Source organism: Quercus lobata, chromosome 2 (genome assembly GCF_001633185.2).
Source record: "Quercus lobata isolate SW786 chromosome 2, ValleyOak3.0 Primary Assembly, whole genome shotgun sequence".
NCBI lineage: Eukaryota > Viridiplantae > Streptophyta > Magnoliopsida > Fagales > Fagaceae > Quercus > Quercus lobata.
Genome location: NC_044905.1, coordinates 37,634,636 through 37,662,322, shown reverse-complemented (window position 1 = coordinate 37,662,322; position 27,687 = coordinate 37,634,636). Strand labels below are relative to the sequence as shown.

Sequence of the window (27,687 nt, the reverse complement as noted above, 5' to 3'; positions counted from 1 at the left end):
CCTCCTCATGAAATCCTGGAACAAACACCCATATTAACAAAATCATATTACCAAGGAGAATATTTTAATGTAAGAAACAAACAAACCAAGGACTTCATCAACAACATCGTCCTCCAAACCCAACAACAGATGAGGCAATTTCAGAATCACCTGTTCTTAATGCCCTCATATTATTGTGTCCAGATGCATATCATCACTTAGAGGAGCAATCCCTACTGTAGGAGAAATCACCCGTGGCATTGTCATACCGACTGAAATTATGATCTCTGCATTTCGGGGGAAAAAGAAACCAATGAAGCAGTAAAAATCATGAAATATTAACAATGAAAACCATTTGCCACAAGTGACAACTGAAATAATAGACCTATGCAAAAATGCATTAGGCATGAAAAAATGCATCATATCCCACAAGTACAGGGATCAGTGTGAAATATTTTCAGCTATTTCAGACATTCATTAATAAATGCCATTTTTAATATCAAGTGGTTACTTTGTTAGTTGCTAGGGGCCATTATCTGGGGCAATGGTAAAGATCTCAGGCTTACAAGTGCAAGTTCAAGGGGTTTTAGTCTTAAGAGCGACCACTTCTAACACCCCTCCCAAGTCCCCATTTAAGTAGGACCAGTATTGCATAATGATTCTATGACCTATTTTATTAGTCCCTACTTCTTCCCCAAATCAAAATTAGAATAAAATATATGACAGCTAATTCATATCTTCATAAATGATTTCCTTGAATCCTTAAAATATCACTTGAGTGCTAGTCCATAATTTTTTTCCCCTGAATTTTTGCTAATTTTTAGCCCTGAAATCCAAAATATTTCTCGATTTTAATTTTGCAACTCCTCAGCATTCAACATTCCAGCCAAGATGTTAAAAGCATAATTTTCCATAATGCATAATGACTTACAAAAGACCATCCTGATGGCATCAATTTGTCACATTTTCTCATGTCCAATAAGAAAGAAACCTATCCTTCATGTTGCAAAATATATAGTATACAGGGATGCAAAATATATAGTATACAGGGACACAACACTATGAACATGAATACATAATCAGAATCCATGGTTGATGTGCAGAAAAGAGAAATCATACCTATGCATTCTCGAATAGACAAATTCGGCCGTATGATCTCTTCAGAATTGACCAGAAAAACATCACCAATATATAGATGATTTGTTGGGACATAGACACTGCATAACTCCACATCTCCTTCATCTCTCTGGAACCAACAGTCAAGGATCAGATCCAATAGAATTGGGAATAACAAAAGCATCTCTAAATACTCAAAAGTTTTATATCCCATTGAATGCAAAAAAGTAGATAAATAATAAAATACTATGGCAATATAACACCATTTTCTCTGATAAAGCCTGGCAACAATACTTTGCCATCCTAATTAACAGGCCAGGTTTGAATAGTAGCACTAGCACAACTTTACTGTGGCCAATGATACTAATTATCAACTCATTCATTGTTTCCACAATGAGGACCATCCAGACATGGCAAATTCTCCAAAACTGTTAAGCATGCATGAAAATTTCAAACAGGAGACAACTTTTTAATGGTATATTTCTTGGAAGTTTAAATTTACTTGTAAGTTTAGACATCATCCATTGCAACCTGAATATAACAAAAATGTAAGCCCAAAATTCACTACCAATTGAACCATGACTTAGCAAATGGTCCACTGTTTCACAAAATTATCTGCATCTGCAATACTGATTTACAAAAGTGATACCTGTCTAAACTAGATTCTTCACTGTCAAAATCTTCCCTAAGACTGTTATCCAAATGAACTAAGCAACTCTCTTTGGTACCTTAGTGCACTAAAATACTGTTCCATGGAAATCTTGCATCATTGGAACTACTTAGAGCCTAATAATAGGACTTTACACCAATCTTACCATTACCTTTCGGTCTTCACTTCAATTGATCTTGGGAAGCCGCAGTAATAGTGGAATAAAAGTCATACTCAATGCACAAAACTCCCACTTTTATGGGGTCTGAAGATGTGATTAATAGACAGCCTTACCCCCATCCCTTTTGTTTTTAGGAAAAGGCTGATTCCCATACTCAACCCTGTGATCTTTCAAAAAGAAATCAATTGACTCTAATTCCAAATCATTAAGCCACAAACACATTTGATATTCCATGATGGAGTCCCTCCAAACAATCGTTCCAAAGAATAAACCAATACATCATTATCAACCACAAGTGAGCACAGATTTGGATACAACTCTTTCAGTGGAATATCACCACATCAAATATAATGCCAGAATCTAACCTTAGTTCCATCCTCAGCCACACAAATAATATAACATGAAAATCTATCCCACCTACTCTTATACTCTTTCCACAAACCACACCTATGAGCAATTCTAACATTCTATGTAGTCCAATCCCCACACATCCCCAATTTTACACCAATCCATACCAAAAAATGGAATATGCAGTTGCTTGACAAAATCCAGTAAGAAAATACTGCCTCCCAACAACTCTCCATTTACTCTAGCTTTGGTAGACAGGCAGCATGTTGTGACCCCATTTTGAATTCTATCATTACTTCCCATCCTCAATTGGCCAATTCTATGCCAGTGGAGTAAAAAGATATAGTTACAAGTCGGCTATTGAGACCAATGAATCAATCCTTGACTTCAGACAGTCATGTGGTAACCTCATTGTGGCCTGTAATTTCTCACCACAGTGGTCTCGCCTTATTAAGACTAAGGGGTAATGCCATACTCTCCATTTGGGCTTGGCCCTTACCAACCCATATCTCCTCATCCTATGCCTCCTCTTCTGAGTTGCCCATTGGGTTGGGTTGGGTATTCAAAGATGAGCCTCTTTCCAAATGTATGTTAGGGGGATCCTTGAATTGGACTCAACTTTAATCACCCATTGGACATCAGCCTTTTTATTAAAGTCACCCCAGAATAATAGAACACCTCCATTTTACCTCCACCGTCTACCATGATTCACAATGTTTTAGAGTAGTTTTGGGATACTTTTATTGATGTGGTCTCCTATAAGTTTCCCTCATTGAATAAGTAATCACTGCCTTCTTCAATTGCAATTGTTGCAGAAAATTCTCCTTTTCCATATTGGGATTGGGAGAAAAATCCAAGCCAAGCCCTTCTTAGAAAGCACTCACTGAGACATGTACAGAATCTCAAATTTTTCTAGAGAGAACTAGTGCTTGCCATCTAAGAATTGCATGATGGGTCTCATTGGAAATGTTTGATGCTTCTTAGGGCTTCTTTGGTGACCATGCATTAGCAACGCTAGATTCTCATACTGAGGCGCTTCAAGTTAGCGAAGCACTGTAGTAGCACCATAGCCCTATGTCCCAAAATGCTGAGCCAAGAATGCTCTGTTGATTCACAAAGAATCCATGTCCTAGGCGCATCAAAAAACATTCTTTTCACTGAGCTTACATAGTATATTAGAGTGGTTTCAATTCTACAAAAAAATGCAGGACAGCCTCCTCTACTGCTTCAGCTGCCTCCCCTTTAGCTTGTTCTCAAACCTCTCTTGTCTTAAATTTCTTATCACCTCCATCACCCCAGTTCAAAGTTCTTACATCCTTGATTAGAAATCCTCTCCCCCGTATTATTCTCAAAATGCCCCCCACTTGCCTGGAAAAATTGGGTTCAGATAGAAGACAAAGATTCCAACCAACCCCTAAACTTCATTCCGTCAGGAATACACACCACTCCTTTCCAAGGCCATTGTGGAATTCTAGCAAATCAAGAAATCCCCCATCTTATTCTAGCATTCTTGCATTGTATCAAGTGTATAACCCCATGCCCAAAAAGCAAAATAAATTGGATTGTTTCATCTGCTTTGTCCACCATCCACCTTAGACCCTCCAATCCAATTCAAAAGATCCAACAATCCTGTTGCCATATTTCTATCAAATACTATATGAATTTGTTCTACCACCGACGAACAAAGTTCGAGAATTTTCAAGTCTATTCTCAACAATGTCCATCCAACCTAATGCAAGTCTCGAAGATTTTTCATTGGTGATGGACTTTGTTGTTTTGGTGGTGGATTTGAGTTGAAAGGGGGAAGATGTGGAAGTGGGAACTGGTTACTGTAGCCAGGATGCACAAAATTCAAGTTAGGTGAAGTTGGTCGGGGTGGGTGAGGGCCTAATGTTTTCACAAAATCTGGTTGGTTATGCTGTGGTGGTGCTATAGATTGGTTTAAGTTGTAGGGAAGCCATGGACTTGTGGTCCAATTGGCAGTGGATGGTGACTGATTTGGGGCGGTTGAAGATGTTGGGTTATTGGCAGGACATTGCTTATGCAAGCTTTTGAAGGTTTGAGGGTAGTGATTGTGGGTTGAAATTAAGAGGTGGCGTGGAAGGATAGAAAACATCTTTGATGGAAGAAGAATGTATGAGTACATCTTTGGTAAGCATAAGAGGGGCCAAAAAAGTGAAGTATTTGTGCAAGGATCCATCTTTTCCTCCCCTTAAAAGATGGTATGTTTCTACTTTTACAAAGTAGCCATCAATTTATTATTGAAAGGAAATCAGGCAATAGATCACTAGCTCCATGTCCAACTGCAACTGAAACCATGTCCTGAAGCAAGTAGTACTTGGAAGTTGGACCCTTACAGGTTTCTTTCTTATATGTTATATAGGAACAAGGAAAAGCAGCCTGTGAATCAGAAGATGGAAATCTCAACATAGATCAAAACAGAATAACATATATATATCATAACAAGGTGGCTCTCATAAAAACTTCTGAAAAACTATCTAGAAAACACATTACACAGCTTCTATCGATTGAACGTGATATATCTACCTGAAGGACTACAAAGGATGTGATAAAACCAATTGCATATTCACCAACACGAGGATGACGGATGATTGCAACCTCTTTAAAAGCTGTGGTATTTTGATCTGTAAAAGGACAACCAATTTTTACTCTATCAGCATACTATATTATAAATAAGCACTGAATCAATTCCATGTAATGGATAATAGTCGAACCAGCTGATGCACCACAGTGATAATTAAGAGAAATTCACTCATGAAAGCATGATTCAACATGCAATGCATGTACAAAGATAACAAACTGGATCATAGCATAACAAAGTCCAATATAACTAATAAATTAAAATCATTTGTCAAGCCCACTATGTATATCAACTTTTGAGAACTTACAAAACTGACTTATACATAAAACCCGACTGAAATATTTTATGTGAAATGTAAGGCTCCTTCCCTATCTTCTGGAAAAACAAACACCCAAGACTCCTGGTGCAAAAATCAGCCAAAGTTGAAAGCCTATAGAACTATTTAGGTGAAGCAATCTACAAAAGATATTAAAGATAACTCAAAGACCATTGGCAATTCCTCATTGCCTGCCAGCAACAGCTGATGATCTTGGTCAACATTATTTTTCTATTGGCTTTAGTAACAACACTTCATTCATGCTCTCTCCAAATAAATATAATTCTGAAAATTGTATAAACAGGATTAAAATTTTGACCTCACATTTAAGGGGAAGGAGATGCCACTTGCTTAGAAGACCATTGGTAATAAACTAATAATTCAGCAAAAAAGAGAAGCAATTGGCAATAGTTATAGTCAAACTTCTACTAATCTTGTCATCAATGGGAACCATTAGCATCACAATTTTATGGCATAAGTATCTTTTGTTTAACCACAAAATTAATCAATGACCATGCTTATTAGAAAAAGCTTAGAATCTACCTAAAGATGCATCTAAACACTTTTTTTTTATAGGTAATAAAACTTTTATTGAAAAAATGAACATCGTGTTTATGATGATAAACGCTTTGGACATAAAGAAGATACATAAAGCTCAAGAGCTAGAGCTAACAGCTAACAAATTGTAGAAAGCAGGAATTGAAATACATTGTGTAAGACCCCAAATACGAGCCCACTGAAATAATGTACCAAAAAGATGTTTTAACCGATCTAAAGATCACTCATTATCTTCAAAGATTCGGTTATTTCGTTCTTGCCAAACTAACCACAGTAGACAACCTGGTATCATATTCTAGATAGTTGACTGATGCTTCCCAAACCAATTCTCCCAAGCAAAAAGAAGAGATATAATCGTCTTCGGCATTAGCCAATGGACTCCAAACACATGAAAAACTTCACACCATAGAGCATAAACCAACTTACAGTGAAGTAAGAGATGGTCAATAGATTCCCCATCACACTGACACATGCAACACCAATTAACAAGAGATTGACCTCTCTTAACAAGATTATCAATAATAAGTATCCCATCCTTGGCTGCTGTCCATAAAAAGAATGACACCCTTTTCGGCACCTTTACATACCGAATGCTCTTCCAAGGAAAAACAACAGTTAAATCACCAAACAAAAAATTATAAAAGGAGCGCACATCAAACACATCATTCGGAGTCAACTTCCAAGATAGCTTATCCTCCCCCCCACCTCTCGGCATACAGGAGTAAAGAAGCTCAAAAAGAGAACCAATAGCCTCCAACTCCCAATCATAAGGAGCTCTTCGGAATTGTAGATTCCAACTCCTCTCTCCTCCTTCGGATGTAGAAACAATTAAGTCAGAAATCCAAGCTTCTTTGGACCGAGAATAAGCATACTGATCTGGAAAAAGATTCTTTAAAGGTATATGTCCACTCCATGGGTCATGCCAAAAAACGAATACAGTGGCCCTCCCCTAAAACATACACTATCTGTCCAAAAAACCTCTCTGCAATTGTGCTAATACCCTTCCACATCCCACACCCATAAGATCCTCTTACACCTCTAGTACACCAACCTCCTCTAGCCACTTCGTATTTCATTGCTATAACTTGATGCCATAAACGGCTACTTTCCTTCCCAAAGCGCCACAACCACTTTCCAAGTAAACCTTGGTTAAACAACCCAATCCATTGGATCCCCAACCAACCTACCTCCACTGGCTAACAAACGTCTTCCCAAGCCACTAAAGGATATTTAAAAAACTCAAAAGCCCCCCAAAAAAATTCCTTTGAATCCTTCCTAGTCTAACCGCCACAGCTTGAGGGATAGTGAACAAAGATAGAAAATAGGTAGGAAGGCTATAAAGTACTTTTTAAAAGAGTGAGTCTACCACCCTTTGACAAATAAAGACGTTTCCAACCAGTCAATCTCCCCTCCATCTTTTCTATAATAGGATTCCAAATCAATGAATCCTTATAATGAGCCCCAAGAGGCAAACCCAAGTAAATCATAGGCAAGCTATCCAACTTACAACATAAAACGCGAGCCAAAGCATTTAGATTCTTTACCTCACCTACTGGAACAATCTCACCCTTCCCAACATTGACTTTCAAGCCCGTAATAGCTTCAAAGAAAATCAATACCATCGTATGTATAAAAGTTGTTCCCTAGAAGCATCACAAAATAAGATAGTGTCATCATTAAAAAGAATGTGAGAAATATTTATACCCCCTTGCACTCTTCCCACTTGAAAACCACGAAGAGAACCAGCCTCTTTCGTTATCTTCAACAACCTACTCAGCACTTGCATAACCAAAAGGAATAAGAGTGGAGACAAGAGATCCCCTTGGTAGAGACCACGAGAACTACCAAAAAAGCCAGCAAGGCAACCATTAACAAGAACAGAAAACCAAACTGTAGCAAAACATGCTTTCATCCATCTCCCCCACTTTGCCCCAAAACCCATCCTTTCCATAAGGATAAAGTAAGGCATTTCAGTTCACATGATCATAAGCCTTCTCAATATCCAACTTAACAATCACACTAGGAACACTACTCTTCAATCTGCTATCTAAGCATTCATTTGCAATCAAAACTGAATCAAGAATCTATCTTCCTCCAACAAAAGAATTCTAAGAATCAAAAATGAGTTTATCTAGAACACTTCAAAGTCTATGTCAACAACTTAGAAAAAAGTTTATATAGACTACCCACAAGAGTAATAGGGCATAAGTCTTTAATATTGATAGCATTAGTCTTCTTGGGAATCAAACTTAGAAAAGTGACATTAAGAGATTTTTCAAAAACACACTGACTATGGAAATCCGAAAAATTATATAAAAAAATCCATGACATCCCCTTCCAGCACACTCCAACAATTTTGGAAAATGCCATAGTAAACCCACCAGGATCAGGGGCCTTGTCACCTTCAGCTCCTTAAGAGACTCAAGAATCTCCTCCTCCAAAAAAAGAGTCTCAATCTCATCTAAACTAGCAAAATCTAAGCCATCAATGGTAGGCCTCCAAGATTCCAGCCCCTAATACAACTTCTTATAAAGATCCACAACCTAATCAGGGATATCTTCATCATCCTCATAAAGATTGCCCTCTACCTCCACACCCCTAATATGATTAGTTCATCTATGAGAATTAGCAAGTCTATGGAAAAACTGAGTATTATTATCCCCTTCTTTAATGAACAGAGCCTTAGATGAAGCCAAAAAATCAATATCAGATTTAACCACAACCCTTCTATCTCTGTCCTCTTGGCTCAAAAGCTGCATCCCTTCTTCCACATCAAGATCTAAAAGCTCAATCAACATGCAATTTTTTCCTAAAAGACACATCCCCAAAAACATGCTTGTTCCAATATTTCAAATCCCCTTTCAAAGCCTTCAACTTACAAGCTAAGACATAACTAGGGGGCCCCATAAAGTGATAACTATTCCACTAAAGACGAATCATCTCCACAAAACCCTCCACTTTTAGCCACATTTTCAAATTTAAAGGAACTTTTCTCCATCGCTTCCCAAAGAAAAGGGCAATGGTCTAATGCCACCCAAGGGGAGTATCTTTGCGTCAAATCTAAGAAATGCTCCTCTCAGCCCACTGACACCAACACTCCATCAATTCTGGACATGGAAGGGTTGTCAGAATCATGAAATCAAGTATACTCACCTCCCACCAAAGGTGAATCCACCATAAGATGCTTCTCAATAAAATCCAAAAATTTAAACATGACTAGGCTAAACGAAGTACACCCAAGTCTCTCTGTCAAATACCTGATAATATTAAAGTTACCAAACAAACACCAAGCCAAAGTCCATTGTGATCTTATACTATATGTAAAGTTGTGATTTACAACTATATTTTATGTTAGCTTTAATTCCGTGTTAAATTTGATTGTAATTCCGTTCAATCATTTCCCTGTATTTTTGTGTGATTTAATATAAGAGTTGTGCGTGAGAGTTTGGTGAACAGAATTACAATCAAATTTGACAAGCTGACCCGCAAAACACGTCACGTGAGAAGCACATGCTGGAATTTGAAGAGTCTTTGATAAGCTGGATTTCGCGAGTCATTTGCGACTTAGGCCAAGTTGCAAGTGACCCGCGAAACTCTTTGCCTGATTACTTTTGAGTGTGCCTTTTCTCATACCTTTACTAACGCTATATAAACCCTCATTATCCACGAAATGTAAGAAAAACAAGGAAGATTGAGAAGAAACTTTGGAGAAAGAAAACCCTAGCCAAACACTTGAGAGTTAGAGATTGTTTACCCACACTCCTCTACATTATTTCTCTAGAGTTTCCATTTACTCCTACCTCTCCATCTACACATCCTTGAGAGGTTCTTAACTCAAACACTTACCTCACCCATTCTGAGTGTTAAGCGAAGTTTTGGTGCTTATGGGAAGCATTGGAAGAAGCTATTGAGTGGCAGATATAATCGGGCAGAATTGCGAGATCCGGATAACTAGTGAGACAAGACTCCGAGAAGTCTATTAGTAGCTAGAGCTTGGAGGGCTCAAGTACATTAAGTAGATTAGGCTTGGAGGGTCTTTTTGATATTCTTGTACTCCAACTTATTCACTAGTGGATCGCTTTTGGCTTGGAGGGCCGCGAAGAGGTTTTTTGCCGAGTACTTGGTTTCCTCTTCAATAAAACGTCTCAGTGTTATCTTATATTTGCATCTCTCTTCCCTACTCTTTAAGCTTTACATTTACCGCTTATTGTACTTGCTTATGCATTAGAGTAGTGTTCCAATTTATTACGCATCTTTTACTCTTATTCTGCACTTAGTTAAGTTAGAGTAAAAGTAATTAAACTGTAATTTAAAATTAAGGGTCTAAACAAGCATTAGTGTTTCTACACTAATTGAGCTTTCACTATCAAACTCTGCCCACATCTCCACCCACATCGGATCCCCAAGGCTATCATCATTCAGTCCATACACCCATGAACAAACCCATTCAAAGCCATCTACCACACCCTTTAACAAAACAGAAACCAAAGAACTACCAACCACACATTCAACTTTCTCAAAAACCCTTTGTCCCACATTAACAGTATCCCCCCAACTGTGTGAATGGCATCCAAAACTATCTCGTCGATATAAGGGCTGCCCCATAGACTTTTGACAACGGTAGAACTAGTATTGTCTAGTTTGGTTTCTTGAAGACGAACATCACATTTCCACTCCTTAATTAAATTCCTCACAACATCCCTCTTATAAGGGTTACTCAAACCCCTCACATTCCATGACAAAAGTTTCATAATTATGAACAAACAGCTACACACAGTCCAGAGGATTTCACACTACCTCTGGTATTCCAAACAGAATGTCCATCGTAATCAATAGTGAAAACCAAATTTCTCAATTCCCGCATCCCTTTTTTATTTGAATTACCTACCTGGGTGCTGACAACTTGTTTTTCCCAAAGCCTCTCAAGTTTTTGGAAGAAAGCAATGTACTGACTCTCACAGCAAGCAATAGGAAACCCCACATATGAACCAAACCTTTGATCATTGTTCTCACCCATTCCTAAGGCTCCAAATCATCCTCTGAAGAAAACCCATCAATAACACTCACCTCAGTACCAAAATCTGAACCTCCATTAGGATACCACAAAGCCAAAGGTTCAACAGCCAAAGAGCAAGTTTCCTGACCCTTTATTTTTTTTGATAGGTAAGAAAAAGTATATCAAAAAAACTACTAGATGCAAAATAGCACCAGCAGAACAAAATTACAAAAAAGAAGAAAAAGCAAAGACAAAAAAGTCAATAAATACAAAGAAGAGAGCTAAGGAATAAAGGAATAGAGTCACTAGATGTGAGTCCCCAAGCCCTAGCCCAATCAAAAAAAGAACTAGAAAAGAGAGCAAGCAGTTGGTCCTCAAATCTATCCAAATCCTCAAACGTCCGCCGATTGCATTCCCTCCAAATACACCACATCAAACACAGCGGAACTAGGTTCCAAATGTAAGATGAATGCTTTCCCAACCAACTCCACCAACTAAATAGAAAATCTCTCATCGTACATGAGGGAACCCATGAGATCCCAAAAATCCTAAAAACAAAACACTACAGCCGATAAGCCTTCCCACAATGTAACAACAAATGATCCACTGTCTCACCACAACAACGACACATAATGCTACAGTCAACGAAATCAAAACTCCTAAGTCTCAAGATATCTCCCGTGAGGATCCTATCCCACGCGGCTGTCCAAACAAAGAAATTGAAGAAGAGCCATGTAGCTTATGGTAAAAAGAGCGGATAGTAAAAGCCCCGTTTTTTGTCAACCTCCATTTCAAACGATCACCATTAGTCATGAAAGGTAAATTGGAAGCCAAGAAACGAAAGAAATCATCCACCACATCTGCCTCCCAATCATTAGGACCTCGAATGAAACGAACATCCCAAGTTCTCCTATCCCCTGCTCCTTGACAAATCAAAGATGATTCTACAAATGCCTCTTTGTTTGCAGCAAAATTGTACAAGGCTAGAAAAGCCAAATGGAGAGAGATCTCCGCACCATCTATCTGTCCAAAATTTCACTCTATCCCCCACCCCAACCTTATACTAGACATTTTTGTTAAAAACTTCCCAACCCATCCAGATACTTCTCCACAAACCACACCCATAAACGCCCCTTCCCAACTTAGAGGTCCCCCCTCCCCCCATTCTTCCCCAAATTTCAAAGCTACCACCCTCCTCCAAAGCCTATTCTCCTCAATCCCAAAACGCCAAAGCCACTTTCCTAGTAAGGCTTTATTGAAAGTGGTCAATTTCCTAATACCCAAACCACCTTTAGCAATAGGCAAACACACCTTATCCCAGCCCAATAAATGTATCTTAGAGTCACCCCGTAGGAAGTCCCTTTGAAGCTTCTTAATTTTGTTTACCATATTTGTAGGAATGGTGAACAGAGATAAAAAAAATAGGTGGGAAGACTAGATAGCATACTTTTAAGCAAAGTCAACCTACCACCTTTTGATAAATACAACTTCTTCCTCCCTGCCAACTTCCGTTCAAATTTCTCCAAAATAGGGTTCCAAATAGAAGGGGACTTGTGGGGCGCCCCCAACGGCATACCAAGATACGTCATTGGCAAGGCCCTAACCCTATAACCCAAAATCTCTGCCAAAGCTTGCACATTATTTATCTCCCCTATAGGAACCATCTCACTTTTAGCTACGTTAACCTTCAAACCAGTCACAACCTGAAAACAAAGAAGCAGCAATCTAACATGTAGGACTTGCTCCACCTCTACATCACAAAACAAAATAGTGTCATCTACAAACAACAAATGAGAAACACACTCCCCTCTACCCCTGACCCTTCTTTATCAAAAAAGGATCTTCCCAAAATTGCCTAGGTGCAACAGCATCGTTTGAGTCGTAACCCAACTCAAATAGAAGAGAGAAGAGATTTAGACCCAACGATTGTTGTCGCCGGAGCATTTCAGCTAACTCCAAGACTGAAAAAGACATCAGAAGACCCATAACAGGTGGAACAACCACAAAACCACCATCGACACGCAGATCAGCCTCCGAAGACAAACCCACACCAACATCGAGGCTCGGAATCACTTCTGACTGCTTCTCTGCTTCGTGGAAGCCCAAATCCGTTAAACCAACAAAATTAGCCTCATAAATAAGACCCACACCAACGCCGGTGCTCGGAAGCACAAACTCAAGCCTCATGTCGCTGTCATCGATGCCTGATCCTTCCCCAGCTTCCCAACAGCTTGGCCAAGCTATCAAACCCACACAACCTTCACGCGAGAGGCACATCATGTCCTCTATATTGGTTTGCTGCTTCATCGAGGACCCAGGCTCACAAAAGCTTTCAGGTTGGGCCTTATGAGGCACCATTGTGATACATAGAGATTTCCACAAACAAAGAGCCCAAATTTGATCGGCTGGTTATCTCCAAGATTTTTGAATTCTCCCGCATTCTTTTGTAAAAGTGTTGTTTGTTAAAATTCCAAAGAGGTCATTCTGCTAAACAAGCAATGATCCAATCCAAACCCAACCTTCCCACCCAAATAGAGCCATGATACTTACTCCAACAATCATGATTAGCGTAGGAATCTATTCTGCCACCAACAAAAACTAAAGAAAAAACCTTAGAATCAATACAAAAGAAGACTGAATTCCTCTCTATCACCCTAGATTGGGGGCTAGGCTTGGGTTGAAAAGATGGAGGAGAGGGAAGCTGTTTCAAGTTATTTTGTGGGGGAGGCCTATTATGTGGAACTTTGGGTGGGGGAAGCTTGCTAAGTGGCGGAGAAGGAGCTGTGGATAGCGGTACTGAAACCGGAGCAGGATGGGATTGTTGGAGAACCTGACCAAAATGATTAGGCCAGTAGAAAGGTTGTAGTAAAAAGGCATGATGTGGGAAGAAGGGTGGTTGTGCTGGGTAGGGTTGAAAGTGGGAGGGACCAAAGGGTAAAGGGGGTGGAAAGGAATGGAAAGGTGGAGGTGGTGGTGGGGGTTGTGTATGTGGTGGAGAGTGAGAAGGCGGTGGTGGATAATGTTGTGTATATGGTGGTGTTGGTATATTTGGTGGGGGAGGGTGATGTGGGGGGGAAGGGGTGGGAGCACTCATCTCATACACACTTCTCTATATCCGATATATATGGCTTTTTAGCCCATAGAATTAGTATTTTTCGACAAGCCTTAAGACCATAAGTAACACATGAAAGTAAGATCAGACACAATAAACCTTCACCACCCCTACTTCCCCTACAGGACTCCCTAGGCTGGAAGTCCTTGTTCAAAAAGTGGCTGGAGGAAAATAACAAAATATTGAAAAATAAATAAAAACCTAAATTCTGAGTGCAATCTTGAGAAAGTAAAGTTTACAATCTCTATCATGATAGTAATTTGGGATGTGTAAGTCATTGAACCAGTGGCTGTTATTACCCTAATAATATATTGTGTATAGATTCTAAATTCCAACAAGATATTAAACTCAGGGTAATAATGGATCTTTAGACCAAAAATGACTGTATTACCTGGAGAAATAGCAGTACTAATCTGTTTGGAGGCCGAGTAAATGTGCTTTACAAAGGGCATTCTTTTTATAAACCATTCTCCAATCCAAAAAACAGTGGCACCCACCCATGATGAAGCAAACATACCAATAAAGAATACGAAAATTAGTGATGTAATAAATCCAAGGCCTGCAAGAACAAGAAGTATTCAATGATGATTCCCATACAGTGAGATATTAGACTTGTTTAAGCATCAAGCTAATCAATATCAATTAAATGAAAACAAAGAGTATTACATCACATAATGAAGCAGAAAGGAAATAACCAACACCAAGTTCATAAGATTTAGAGCAATCTTTCCTGGTATAGGGCTTGATAGAGTACCAAGTGGAAATAAGACCGCACCGGCAGAGGAAGAGAACATAATGTTACAGAATGACTAGTAACTTTCTTTTACAAATCAGCATAGACTCATCAAGAGCAAAATAAAGTACCTGTCACTACTACCTATGATGACCTCTAGGTATTTCTTAGAAAACTGCTAAAGAGACACTATCAGAATACTGTTGCACTAGAAATAAAACCCACCAAGAAGAAAAAAAATTGACACTTGAACTCATAAAAATGACGACATACCCTGTATTCATAGTTCTAGCTATGACATTGAAGGTGCCACATTTTATTGACTGGTAGAACACACTAAGCAATGAGGAGAAAATAAGGCGATGACATTTTTCCGGATGCAGGTGGGTTTGAGTATGGGAATCAGCCTCTCCAATAATTGCGGATAAGGCCACCTACCAGCCACCTCTCCTAGACCTCACAAAAACAGTAGCCTTGTGCACTTAGTACGACCTTTTAAATAATGATTTCATATGCCCAAAAATGCAATGAGTACATCTTCCACATCATTGTAGAGTCAAATACCTTCTTTTTTTAATGACGCGGAACCTCACAGAGGCAGGGCCTTTTGGACCCACCCCTGGGGAGTAAACCACGGATACACAACCCCACCTGCCAGAATAGCAGATTCAATTACTTGAAAACATTAACATATCCAATAACCTAACTCTCTGAAATGAAATATTTAACTGGTTTGGTAAAATATGGCACTAACATTATTCAGATTATAACTGCAGATCTAAGGGCAAAAACAGGGAGTTGAGGGGAAGAACTGAAAATATAACAAAAATTGAAACTTGGATTTAAGATATAGACTAGGACAATAAAGAGTAGGAATTATTTTGATAAAAGTGATCATGTTATTAATTATAGGAAGACCTTTTGTTTAAAACCATAAGAAACTTAAGATATATTTCAAAAAATTTCACCCATATGAAAATATTTTGCAATTTCTTATGAATTTCTCAATTTATTTCAATGTAATTTTGAAATATTTCTTTTCTGGAAGAAGTTAATTGTCAAACGGTTTTGAACATTTTCCATCAATATAAATCAATCAACTAGGCTATCACAACAGCCAAATACCATTAAACATATTGCAAGTCTGATGCCTACAATTTAAGAATAATCAAGAAATACTCTGTAGGTTTTAGTTACCTCAATTGGTAAAGTCTCACTCTCTTGTTATCAAATAAGGTAAATAGGTTTGAATTCCACCACCAAAAAGAAACCACTTGGAGTTTTGCCCTACTGGTGAATAACTTAATAATTGTAATTTGCCAAACACTAAAAAACCTATCAATTAAAGCTCTTTATTACTAAAACTCTACAGCTAAGGATTTACTTCTATAGAAATCCCAAATGGGCACTAAATCATTCTATATACCTTTTTATCCATGACAAGAATTGATACTAGAAAAGGGGGTGGAAGAAAAAAATGAAATTGAACCCACACACAAGAAGCTCACCACCTAGGTAAAATCCAATGGGATACGGAAATTTCACCACCCAAAGGAAATCACAAAGGATATAGGGCTGTATACACTCACCACTCAATGTAATAAAACCAAAGAGATACAGAGTATAACACAAGTATTTCTGAATAATAATCACTTTCTCTAATTCCCATTCCAATTACATTAACATATATATAAAATAAGAATGAAAATAAATGATATGGTATTTCCCACAATCAGCATATTTCAAGACTCAGTAAATAAACGCAATAGGGAATAGGGTCATCAAGATTGACCAAATAAATGTTGTAGGATCAGCCTTAATGGGCTTTGACTAGGAGGACCAGCTATGGATAATTGGGGTAGATTTGGGCCTCCAAGTCCAAACCGAGATTCCTCTATTTAGGCTTGTAAGACAACAAGGGTTGTTGGGTCTGTTGGCTCTTTATTGGACACTCTTGTGTCAACAATTGGATATCAACTTTGACTGGTAAGAGACTTCCAAAAAATAATGCAGCATTTTCTATTATTCAAAGGAATGCTGAGGGCTGATCATATGTGTGTCATAAACAAATTCAGTCTCCAACACCAAAAAAAAAAATTTCCTCTAGAAAATGTCCAGATAAAAGCAGACAACAATTCAACAACAATAAGTTCACCGTCAAAGCCCCGAACACAAGAAAAAAAATATTGAATTGGGGCTTTAAACTCTTACCAAATAAGTCAATGCCAAGCCTGGCATATGTTGGACTGAAGAAACCATCAACAAACTGAATGAACCACCATGTGATGAAGAATGTAACAGCAACAGGAAAGAGAACCACACTACAAGTTCACCATTCAAAACCAAAGTTTGTTCAGAAAGATTAACAATATATATATACACACACACATATATTTTTAAAAAGAAAACAGCAAGGTCCACGAAAGATTGGATGGATCCCTTATTATGCTTATTACCATCCAGTTATAAACTTCTGTGAGACCCAACTCTGGAGAACAGCATAGCAAGCCTGACAAAATGCAGGAGTCAATGCTGTAGGGCATTAAAGTTTCATGTACTATATATTAACACAGGGCATAAATGGATACAAATTCAGCTCTGTTCATCACAGAAACTCCAAAGCTTGGAGTGTGGTTCCTTTGTGTCTATTGTAGAAACTTAAGAGTTAAGAGTGTGCGACATACTAGAATCAAACAATCCATCTAAGATGCTCTATTAGAACTTCTTGGACACGAGAATGTGAGTCAAGATTGGAACTGCAGTAATGCAAGTTAAGTTTTATATAAATCGTGCGCTATTTGAATTGAGTCAAATAATTGCATGTGCATGGTGGAGCTATGGAGTCCATTTTTAAAATATTAAAAGATTTTAACATATAATAATACAATGAACATAAATCATTAAAGTGTAAAATGGAATGCACTATAACACATATTAAAGTTTTCTAATTTCATTATAATTTTTTAAAAATTGTTAGATCAAATACACCATATTATATTACAAAATCTTCCCAAAACAGTTACAAGATTTGATATAAAAAATTTAGAGTACATAGTACATACCAAAGAAACTAGGTGTTAAATTTTGGTTTTCAACCTTCCAAATCGTTAGGAAATTTAAATTTCTCCTAGATATTGTAAGATTTCAATGTGGTAAAAGTTCTATCTTGATCTCCACTACCAATCCTATTAGTTTTCTCTTTTTTCTAGATACCCCAAAATAAAAAATACGAGTTTGAAACCAAAAATAAAAAATAAGTGGGCAACTCTTTGTACCATTATGCAAATCTATCTTTTACTTAAGCTACGGACAGTCCTTCTTAAGTCAACCGTTTAATTGAACATAAAATTATACTATACATACATAGAGTATCATACAAATTTGTAACTTGTTCAACCATATTTATTTATTTATTTATTTAAACATCCTTAAAACCAAAATTGCAGACAAACCTAAACTACTTCAAAATTGAGTTTAAAACCAGACTGAACTAGGTTCTTTTTAATTAAAATTAAAATTTAAAAAAAATGACGTGTGAGAGTCTGCTGTACCTTACTAGGTGTGTGGGTTGTAAAATGCTAAAAAGTTTCCGAAGCAAGAAAAAGTAACGAAATTATAGGATGATGAAGAGAACACAAGTGTCATTGAACATAATTGAAAGGTAGCGTAGTAGTAGTAGTAGCAGCAGCAGTAGTAGGTGAATTATGTTATGAATTGAAGGCAGGCAAAGGGTCCAGAGTGTGAGTGTGACTGACCTTGCGAGTGGAGGAAGAGGAATTTGGGGAGTTTGGGGGAGAATTTGCTGCGACGACGTCGTTCAGCGGACACGACGTCGATGTCGATGTCGATGTCGATGCCATTGAGTTCAAAGAGAATCAAAGAGAAAAAGAGTTGATTTGATCTTTTCTTATCTAACTGAACTGTTCCCAATCCAACTCTCTCGCTCTACAACTCTTTAACTCTAACAATACTTCAAACTTCAAAGTCAAAAAAAATAAAATAAAAAGTCTCCACTCTTCCCTTTCTTTAAATTTCATTTCAGTCTCTTTAATTTTGTTTTTTTGGTCATTTCAATTTTCTAACTTTCAAATTTATTGAATTAAGTTTTTTTTTCATCAATTTTTATTAAATATTGTGATTAATTTTTTAATTTTATAAATTTTTTAAATTAAAAAAATTCAATTAATGATTAAAAAATATTTTTCATATTTTGTTTTTAAAAATTTTTAACAAAAATTAACAAAAAGACCTTAATTGAATAAATCTGAAATTTAAAAGACTGAAATGAATGAAATTAAAATTAGAAACTGAAATGAAATCTAAAAAAAAAAAGTTAATGAGTTAATTTTACATTTTAGCCTAAATAAAATGTTAAAAACACAACAAGCAGCTAACTTATCATCTTTGAGGCTTTTTTTATGTTTTTAGGTAGGCCCAAAATTGTTTGAAGCCCAACCCAAAACTCTATTCCAACCTCCAAGAGCACCTTTTTGAAAACTAATGGGACAGTACCTACAAAAATTACTCAAAACCAACAAAAATAGAAAACATCGTTCGGCTGTTAAGCAAACAATATTATTATTGGGGGAAAGAAGAGAACTTAACTTATGGGTCCGAGTGGAAAAGAGATCTGGTGTGGTGGATCAACTTGCTAACTTCTTTTGATTTCTCTTAGTTGGACTTGATGATCTTTAATCGGCCATCTCCACCACACTTTTTACATTTTGGTATTATTTGGAGTGTCATTAGTTATTTTTTTCTTTTGTCTATCTACTTTTTCAATTACATTTTCTAACAGACTTTTTATCATTTCTCTAATTTTATTTTTTTATTCTTTTTTTATTCATTCCCAACAATTATACAAGTTGGCTTGTGTGACTTAGTGGGTCTCATTTTTATTGTCAGAGAGCAATGGAAATTTATCAAGTCATTGTGAAAACCTAAAAATAAATCACACATCAACGCATGTTGATATTTTAATTTTAAATGACATAAGTAGTCTAACTAAAAATTGCCATGTGTTGTTTAAAATTAGAAAGATGCTACTTTCACAATATTTTTACAACAAATCACAGATGATTAGTTGTTATTTGTTCAAATTTGAACCTAACACTAAGATTATTTTTTTACCCTAACAATAACAACTAGTAATAATCTGCCACTTAAGATTTGTTGTGAAAATATTGTAGACATATCATTTCTCTTAAAATTAAGACACTTTGGCTAGAAGTCCTCCTCAATCTTATGAAAAACATAAAGTCTTTCCATTTAAATCATGACACGTGTCATCAATGAGAACCAATCATGTGTCTTCAAACCTTCTTAAGACTCTTATCAATAAAGGTCCTCCTTAGTCTTATGAAAACGCATTCAAAAGCCTTGAAACTCTCCTAGAATAAAACTCTAAAACCTCCAAGAACTTTCACTTTCGAATACAAAGAGCATTCGAAGTGAAATGATTCAAATCATCCTCCTAGATCTCAACATTCACTGGAATCAAGCTCAAAGCCTTTAGAAACTCCGAGAAACTACAAATTAGTAAACCTCTACGAATTCAAGCCTCCAAAGTACTGAAGAACTTCCACTACAAATTTTTGAAAATGAAGAACATTCATCCAAATCATTCTTCCAGTTCTTAGAGTTCTATTGGGATCAAGTTCTAAAGCCTCCAAAAACTTTAAAAACTTTAATTCATCAAAATTTCATTGGATTCAAGCCTTTAAAGTCCCAAAAAATTTCAACCACAAATCTTTGAACACAAAGAACATTCGAAGAATACAAAGAACAAAGAATTTCTAATAAGTGCATAGTCAGAAATTCATTGTAATTCTATTACAAAGATCTTCAATCAATCTTCCAACAAAGGTGGAAGACATTTGTGTTCAAATCAAAATTGCATTGGCATAACATTTGAATCAAAGACTTTTTCAAGGAGATTGAATCAGAGGATTATTTTGTTGTAATAGAATTTAATTGCAAAGAATTGTACCCACAAATTTATCAATGCAAAAATAAATTTGTGAAACATTTTTAATTGTTTGATTTCCAAACTTGGGTCAAATCGGATTCTTTGTCTTTTTTCTTCTTCTTGTTGTGGGTGAGCCAATACAAACACTGTAGTAGATTACAATGGCTAAGTAGTTGACTCGCACAATTAATTTATAAGAACTAACTATGAGGTAGAATTTCCCTCCCTTATCTCCCCAGCTGGCCTGCTTCCAGCCGTATTTTCTGGATTCTTGTCACATCCCCCCTCTGTTCTGCCTCCCTTTCATCATAAAATAGGACTTTTGGGGGTTTGTACACTATTCAAGCTAGTCTATCTACATTTAATGTGGAAGAGTTTAGGTAAAAAACATCTCATTAATGCGAAGGTGACTACCTCTGTGGTCCTTATCCTTTTAGGATGTTTCCTAAAGAAAGTCTGGCAATGATGGCATCTCAGACCAAAAAGAGAGTTGGTTACTTATGGTCCCTTACGTATTCATCGTAGGATAAGTCCTACTTATTACCTCAAATAAGAGCCTCAATAATGGTGGCTAACTCAAATCTCCACGAGACCTATTTCGGGGAGTTGCCTTTTATTCCTCAGATGTCCTTACTTCTATCTACATTTTTAGGCTTGACCCATCTCTTAAAGTACGATCTCCTGGGCCTTTAGGCCTCAACCCAAAATCAAGTTCATCCCCCCACACTTGTTATGATTCAACTTTGTTGTTCTAATTTGATTACTTTTATTAGAACTAAATTGTGTTTTATGTTTTGATTGTGTGTCTCCATTTAGAGACATTTGAGGAAGAGAAATGAATTCGATTAAGATTTATAGCCTTTGAGAGGTGAATATTTTAATGGATTGTGGCTAATTTTTTTTTATTGCGATAAATTGTTCTGCTAATGAACATTTGTGCGATTTAGATAGACTATTCATTAGCAAAAGAGTGACTGTTCATTAGCAAAAAACATTTGTGCGATTTAGAGAGACTATTGGAGCATTATTTTGTAGTTTTACTCTCTAAATATTTGTGTAGGGATCCAACTAAGAGAACTCTCCACTAGCCTTGTAGTCTCTCTCTCTCTCTCTCTCTCTCTCTCTCTCTCTCTCTCTCTCTCTCTCTCTCTCTCTCTCTCTCTCTCTCTCTCTCTCTCTCTCTCTCTCTCTCATAAAATGTAAAGTAAATGAAACGGTAAAGGCTAGACGGTTGAGTAATAAATTAAGAGTGAAAATGTTGTGCTATAAATGAACCAAATCATTCATAATTAACTCAAGTTCGTTTTGATAAAAAACTCGTTCATGTTTGTTTATTTACAAATAAGCCAAGCTTGAGTTTTAGTTTTAAACTTGTATAATAAACAAGCCAAGCCCAAGCAAAAAAAAAAAAAAAAATTGTTCATGAACAAGCTCATGAGCTATAAGGCTTGATACAAAATAAGACGAACATAAACTCATTTATAGGCTTGATATGTGTTTGCTAAATAAATTCACTACACATACCTTAATAATGACATAACCTATATGAGACTACTACTTATTACCTTAAAATTTTCCCTTCCCTCTAAACTGACCAAGCATCACTTTAGACTTTAGTTACATTTTTAAAAAAGAAAATTAAGTGAGCCACGTATGGTCCTTTCCCATCCACCATCTAATGTAAAGTTATGAAACATGTTAGTTATTTCCTATTCACAATAGTTACAAACAAGTCTTTTTCTAGTTCTTCACCATCTTACGTGAATGTAAAATTTTATAAAGTTATAATTTGAATAATGGATAGGTGGGACTAGAAGCATAATAAAACGAGTATGTTATTTTCTTTTTTTTGTTTATGATGATGCACAGAAAATCAGTAGGCTGAATTCTTCGGCCTTCAATAGGCTTGTGGTTGCTTAGAAGGCCTAAAAAGAAAGAAGCATAAGATCAAAGATGACCGGGTTGAACCAGTCAAGAACCCTCCGATACTTAAGTTAGTTTTCTATCTTGAACTCAGGAATTCCAATTCTATGAGTGGTGAGAACTTACCTTAATTTGATATGACTAAGTCCTTTTATAGTGAACTTTGGAGTGGTTACTTGTTAGTAACTTCCTCAACGTGGATGGAAGTTAGAAAATTCAGACTTAACTTCTACAACTGCTATCAGAAGTTAAGAACTTAGTGGGAAGTTAGAGCGATGAATAAGGATTTTGCTCCTACTTCATAATAGTAGAACGTGGTCCAAATTATGAGCTTTTGGATATAGATTTACTTCGAAAATTTTCTAAGTGTTGGGTGGTTGTCTAGGTGACTCCATGTTGGACAACCTTCTCACACTTGGACGACCTTCCTAGTTTTGGACAGCACTATAGACGAACTAGAGATGGTCCAATTTTTTTTGGTTCACAATCAATTTACTTTATTTTTTGAGATTTAAGCATTTGATAATGTAATTTTGTAGAATCTCGAGCTGAAAATCTTGACTTGAGCTCGAGTTTGAGCTTGATATTAAGCTCATGCTTAACTTGACTAATTAATCAAACCAAGCCAAGCTCAAACCCTAAAATTATTTTAGGCTTGTCTCAAGCTCGAGTCAAGCTTGAGCTTTTGACTTTTACTATTCGACAAAGCTCGACTTATGAAAATGTGTGGTTGATAATAAATGGTTGAATTAATTCCTTTTTTTTTATATAGTGAAAATTTGTAGTTTTAAAAAATTAGATAGGCTTGATCCTTTAATTTTTTTTTTTTTAAAGAAAAAAATAGAAAGGCGTAATTATAAGTTAAAAATAATAAAAATAATCTAAAATATAAGAACTAGGCAACAATTAATGATTTTTTAGGGAAATTTTAATGAATGAATTTGTGAGGCCAAGGAACTTATGATCCGGCCCACGCTCTACTAGGGCTCAGGGCCCGTGCCGAGGAGGGTATTTGCCAAGGACGAATGGGGAAAGGCCGAAATGCCGGGGGTACAGCCGAGGATGACCCTGTCCTCGGCACTCCAAGACTTCAAAGGGAAGAGCAACATCTCGTTGAAGGCGGCCCCCAAAAAGCCCCCTGAAGGAGATGCGAGCAGAATGGGACCCACGTGGAGGTACGGTGCGAAACTGTTTCAGAGTAAATACGTCTCCTCCGCATTAAATGCACCCGCCAACATCCTAACCATATTAATGAGAAAAGATGCCTGAACAGGGCGATTTCGATCATCGCAACTAACAAAAAGCAAGGGGAGACAGCTGATGGGACAGGTATTGAAGTAGGCACCTGCCTGATCAACAAGTGGAAGGCTAAGATCAACCCAGAAGAGCCATATAATGTGAAGGTCGATGCGCCAAGAAAGGGGGCTGGGAAAAATGTCCAAGAACCAGAGCCTCCCAGTCCGCCTCCAGGAGAAAGACTCCTCGAGCGAATACGATTTAATTCTATATGAACACCACGACAAACCACCGTCTGGTGACCAAGGCCTAGCCTTTCAAACCTATGCTCTACAAATGATATTGTTTGGGCCTTTTTTACGTGTGAACCCAATATCATTTTGGGTCGTTACAAATCGAGTCCTTACAGAATTCATTCCAAATTAGAAGGGTTTGATAAATTTCAAGACTAACATAAAATTGATAAATTTTAAATTACATAGAATTTTTAAAGGACTTGCACAAATACTAACATAAATTTGATAAATTTCAAATTACAATTTATTCTAAAAATGCATGACCATTTGAACAATATGACCATTAAAAAAATTGTTGGGAAATATGAACCTTGGAGATTTTGAAAAATGTTGTTGTTGCGAGATTTAAAAAATCTAGTTGTTGCCAATGAATAAAGGAATAATATTTAAATAGGATAAAAAAAGAATAGAGAGTCTATTAAAAATTGCATTTGAAAAAATACATAAGGAAAGAGTAAAAGTAACTATTGACTCTCCAAACAGAATCTCCGAACAGAACCAAAATATAGGAAGTTTGCTAGAGATGCAATTGGCACTCCCTTCCCTTTTTATAGAGGCCATGTATATATGTATCTTGAGTTCTCCCTTAAATGTTTTGAATTTTCAAGCCCTTTCTTCCTTACTTCTAATAACAACCAGATCTGAATATTTGATTGTCCTAGTCTTATCTAATTCATGTCAACATTTCTATGAACAAGTTTTTAATTTAGTTTATGTGATTCATTGTCTTTTTTTTTTTTTTTCGACAATAGGTTCTTTTACAAGATTTCTTTTGTTGATCCTTGCTTTCTTATTATTTAGTTTGCCTTCATTTTATATCATTCTTCCATATGACGGAAGATTACTTAAGATATCTATCTATTCATCTGTCTATATTTTATAAACTATAATTTATATACAATATAATTTCTAATACAAGACTTTTGTCCAATCTATGCTACATTAAATTCATGATCAAAACCATGCAATGCATGGACCTTCAACTTTTTATTTTTTGAGAATCAACCTTCAATTAGTTTTCTTTAAATAGTTTTTTTTTTTTTTTTTTTTTTTTTTGAGAATCAAGTCAATACTTTTATTTATCAATGAATACTGTCATGAATAACAAGCTGTTGCACATCACTTGGGATGTCATTTGACCAAACATGGGGACAAGGTATATTTTTAGTAGCCTTAGCCAGTCTATCTGCAACGGCATTCCCTTGTCTCTTTACATGTATAAAGGTAGCTGATACAAAGTTCAAAGCCAAAGCTTTCACATCCTCAAGAATATGACCAAAAGAGCTGTAGCAACGAGTGCCTGAGTTGATAGCAGTTGTGATAGATTCAGAGTCCCCTTCAAACACCATGTCTACAAGTCCAAGCTAAAGAGCGAACCTTACGGCGTCTCTACATGTGATGGCCTCAACCTCCTCCACTGTTCCGAGTAGTACCGTTTTGTCTGAGAACGCACCACGCACCCTTCCATCTGTGTCTCTGGCCACTACACCAACTCCCGCCTGTCAGATTTCTTTGAACAGAGCTCCATCATAATTGACTTTGTGCTGTGATATCTGGGGCGGGTACCAACGTGTTGCACCTGCGGGCCTAAACTCAGGTATGGAAGGCTGTTAAGCTAAACGAAATTCGAGTAATCTCTCTCGCATGTCCTAGTACAGCAGATGAAATGGAAGGGACGTTCCATGCATTCCTGAGGCATTTCTTTTGTTCCAAATACTCCAGGCGACAAAGGCAAACCGTTCAGCCAAGTTTGGTTCTTCTAAGTTTGTGATACCAATCCATAGATCTCTACAGTCCACGAAGTGCATGGAGAGGTGGTTTCTAAGGATTTCTTCTTCCCACCAGACCTCTTTGAGTACTTGGCAGCCCCACAAGGCATGAACAGAGTCCTCAACTTCCTCATTGCACCATTTGCATAGTGCATTCCTTGTGACATTCCTGGCTAGCAGATTCTTTTTGGTAGGAAGTGACTCACGGCAAGCTCTCCATAGGAAGTGCTTGATTTTATTTGAAACATTCAAGTACCAAATTCTTTTCCAGCAACTTGTTTGGGCCGAAGTATCAGATGGGCTAGGAGTGGACAAATCCGGCTTAGACATCAGCATTTTGTACGCACTCTTGGTCGTGTATTTCCCTGATTTTGTGCCAACCCAAATGAGAAGGTTAAGGACCTGGTTTGAGCTTAGTGGGATGCCCAGAATTTGTTGGGCTTCATGGGGAAAGAATTCCTGAGTTACTCGCTCTGTAATCCACCTTGGGCCATCCTCATCAATAAGAGCACATACCTTTGCATTCATAGGGAGGTTTTTTTGGGGAGAGATGACATGTTTTGTTGACATGTCAGGTAGGCACTTGTCACCCCTAATTTGCACTGAAGCACCATCCCCAATCCGCCAATATGCTCCTTGCTTAACCACCTCCCTTGCCTTGAGAATGCTTTGCCAAGCATATGACCCATTGGATTTTACCCCACTTTCAAGAACCGAGCTCGTAGGGAAAAACCTTGCTTTGAAGAATTTGTAGAACATGGAATCGGTATTATGAATTAATCTCCAAATCTATTTACCTAGGAGAGCTAGATTAAATTTTTCCAATTCCCTAAAGCCCAAACCACCATGTAATTTTGGTAAGCAAAGTTTTTTCCAAGCTATCCAATGGATTTTTCTTACCTCACCCGAATACTCCCACCAAAATTTTCTAGTCAAAGCTTCAATGTCCTTGCACAAATTTTTGGGGAGTTTGAAACACCCCATGGTGAAGGTTGGCATTGCTTGGATGATAGCTTTGATTAGGATCTCCCGGCCTGCTTGTGATAGGAGTTTTTCTTTCCAACCTTGGATTTTGTGCCACACTCTCTCTCTAATATAGCTGAAAGTTTCCTTCTTTGCTCTCCCGACAAATGATGGCATACCCAAATATTTCTCATAGTGAGTCACCACCTCAACCCCCACCAAGTCCTTCACCCTATTCTTGATGTCTTCTTGAGTATTTGTGCTGAAAAATAATTGTGTTTTGCCACGGTTGATTTTCTAGCCTGACGCTTCTTCATACACTGTGAGGATATTCATCACTCTTTGGCAATCAGTATCATTGGCTCTACAAAAGAGCAAGCTGTCATCTGCAAAGAATAAGTGGGTGATTTTTGGCCCTTCTTTGCAAAGAGACACTCCATGTAATTCTCCGTTGTCAGCTGCCTATTGTATTAAGGAATGAAGACCTTCTGCACATAAAAGAAATAAGTAAGGTGATAGAGGGTCTCCTTGACGGAGACCCCTACTTGGGTGAAAAAATCCATGAGGCTCTCCATTAATCATGATAGAGAAAGAGACTAAATGAAAACAGCAACCCACTAGATTCCTCCATTTTCCATCAAACCCCAATCTCTCCATGATTTTATCCAAGAAATCCCATTCAACTCTATCATATGCTTTATTCATGTCAAGTTTTAGAGCCATGAACCCTTTTTTGCCTTTTCTCCTGTTTTTTAGGTGGTGGAGTGTTTCAAAGGCAACAAGAATGTTATCCGTTATGAGACGGTCTGACATGAAGGCACTTTGAGTCTCAGACACCAGTTTAGGGAGGATTTTTTTGAGTCGGTTGGCTATGGTTTTGGAGATTATTTTGTATATGACATTGCATAGGCTTATGGGGTGTAATCTTTTAGGTTTTTTGGT

At 37.2% G+C, this 27,687-nt stretch overlaps 2 protein-coding genes across 2 annotated transcripts; both read right to left on the bottom strand.

Moving 5' to 3' along the window:
- On the bottom strand, positions 1 to 18,543 carry LOC115975514 (protein LIKE COV 2-like). The gene is made up of 7 exons (XM_031096316.1): positions 18,346 to 18,543; positions 17,047 to 17,099; positions 16,802 to 16,911; positions 14,249 to 14,416; positions 4,821 to 4,918; positions 151 to 266; positions 1 to 15 (listed from the first exon to the last, which is right to left on the bottom strand). Exons 1-6 carry the CDS (start codon positions 18,448 to 18,450, stop codon positions 258 to 260), a joined length of 543 nt encoding a protein of 180 aa, XP_030952176.1. The 5' UTR covers positions 18,451 to 18,543; the 3' UTR covers positions 1 to 15; positions 151 to 257.
- Positions 18,544 to 25,662: 7,119 nt separating this feature from the next.
- LOC115963971 lies at positions 25,663 to 26,541 on the bottom strand. Its single transcript, XM_031083245.1, has one exon. The coding sequence runs from the start codon at positions 26,539 to 26,541 to the stop codon at positions 25,663 to 25,665; it is 879 nt and encodes a 292-aa protein (XP_030939105.1).
- Between the last annotated feature and the right edge of the window lie 1,146 nt (positions 26,542 to 27,687).

Bases quoted from the DNA above. Each gene is read 5' to 3' on its own strand.
- LOC115975514 (XM_031096316.1), bottom strand. From the start codon at position 18,450: ATGGCATCGACATCGACATCGACATCGACGTCGTGTCCGCTGAACGAC. The intron at 16,912-17,046 runs GTAATAAGCATA...GTGAACTTGTAG, and splicing joins CAGAAGTTTATAACTGGATG to TGTGGTTCTCTTTCCTGTTG. The intron at 14,417-16,801 runs GTAAGAGTTTAA...TTGTTCTTGCAG, and splicing joins GCTTGGCATTGACTTATTTG to GCCTTGGATTTATTACATCA.
- LOC115963971 (XM_031083245.1), bottom strand. From the start codon at position 26,541: ATGTTCTACAAATTCTTCAAAGCAAGGTTTTTCCCTACGAGCTCGGTT.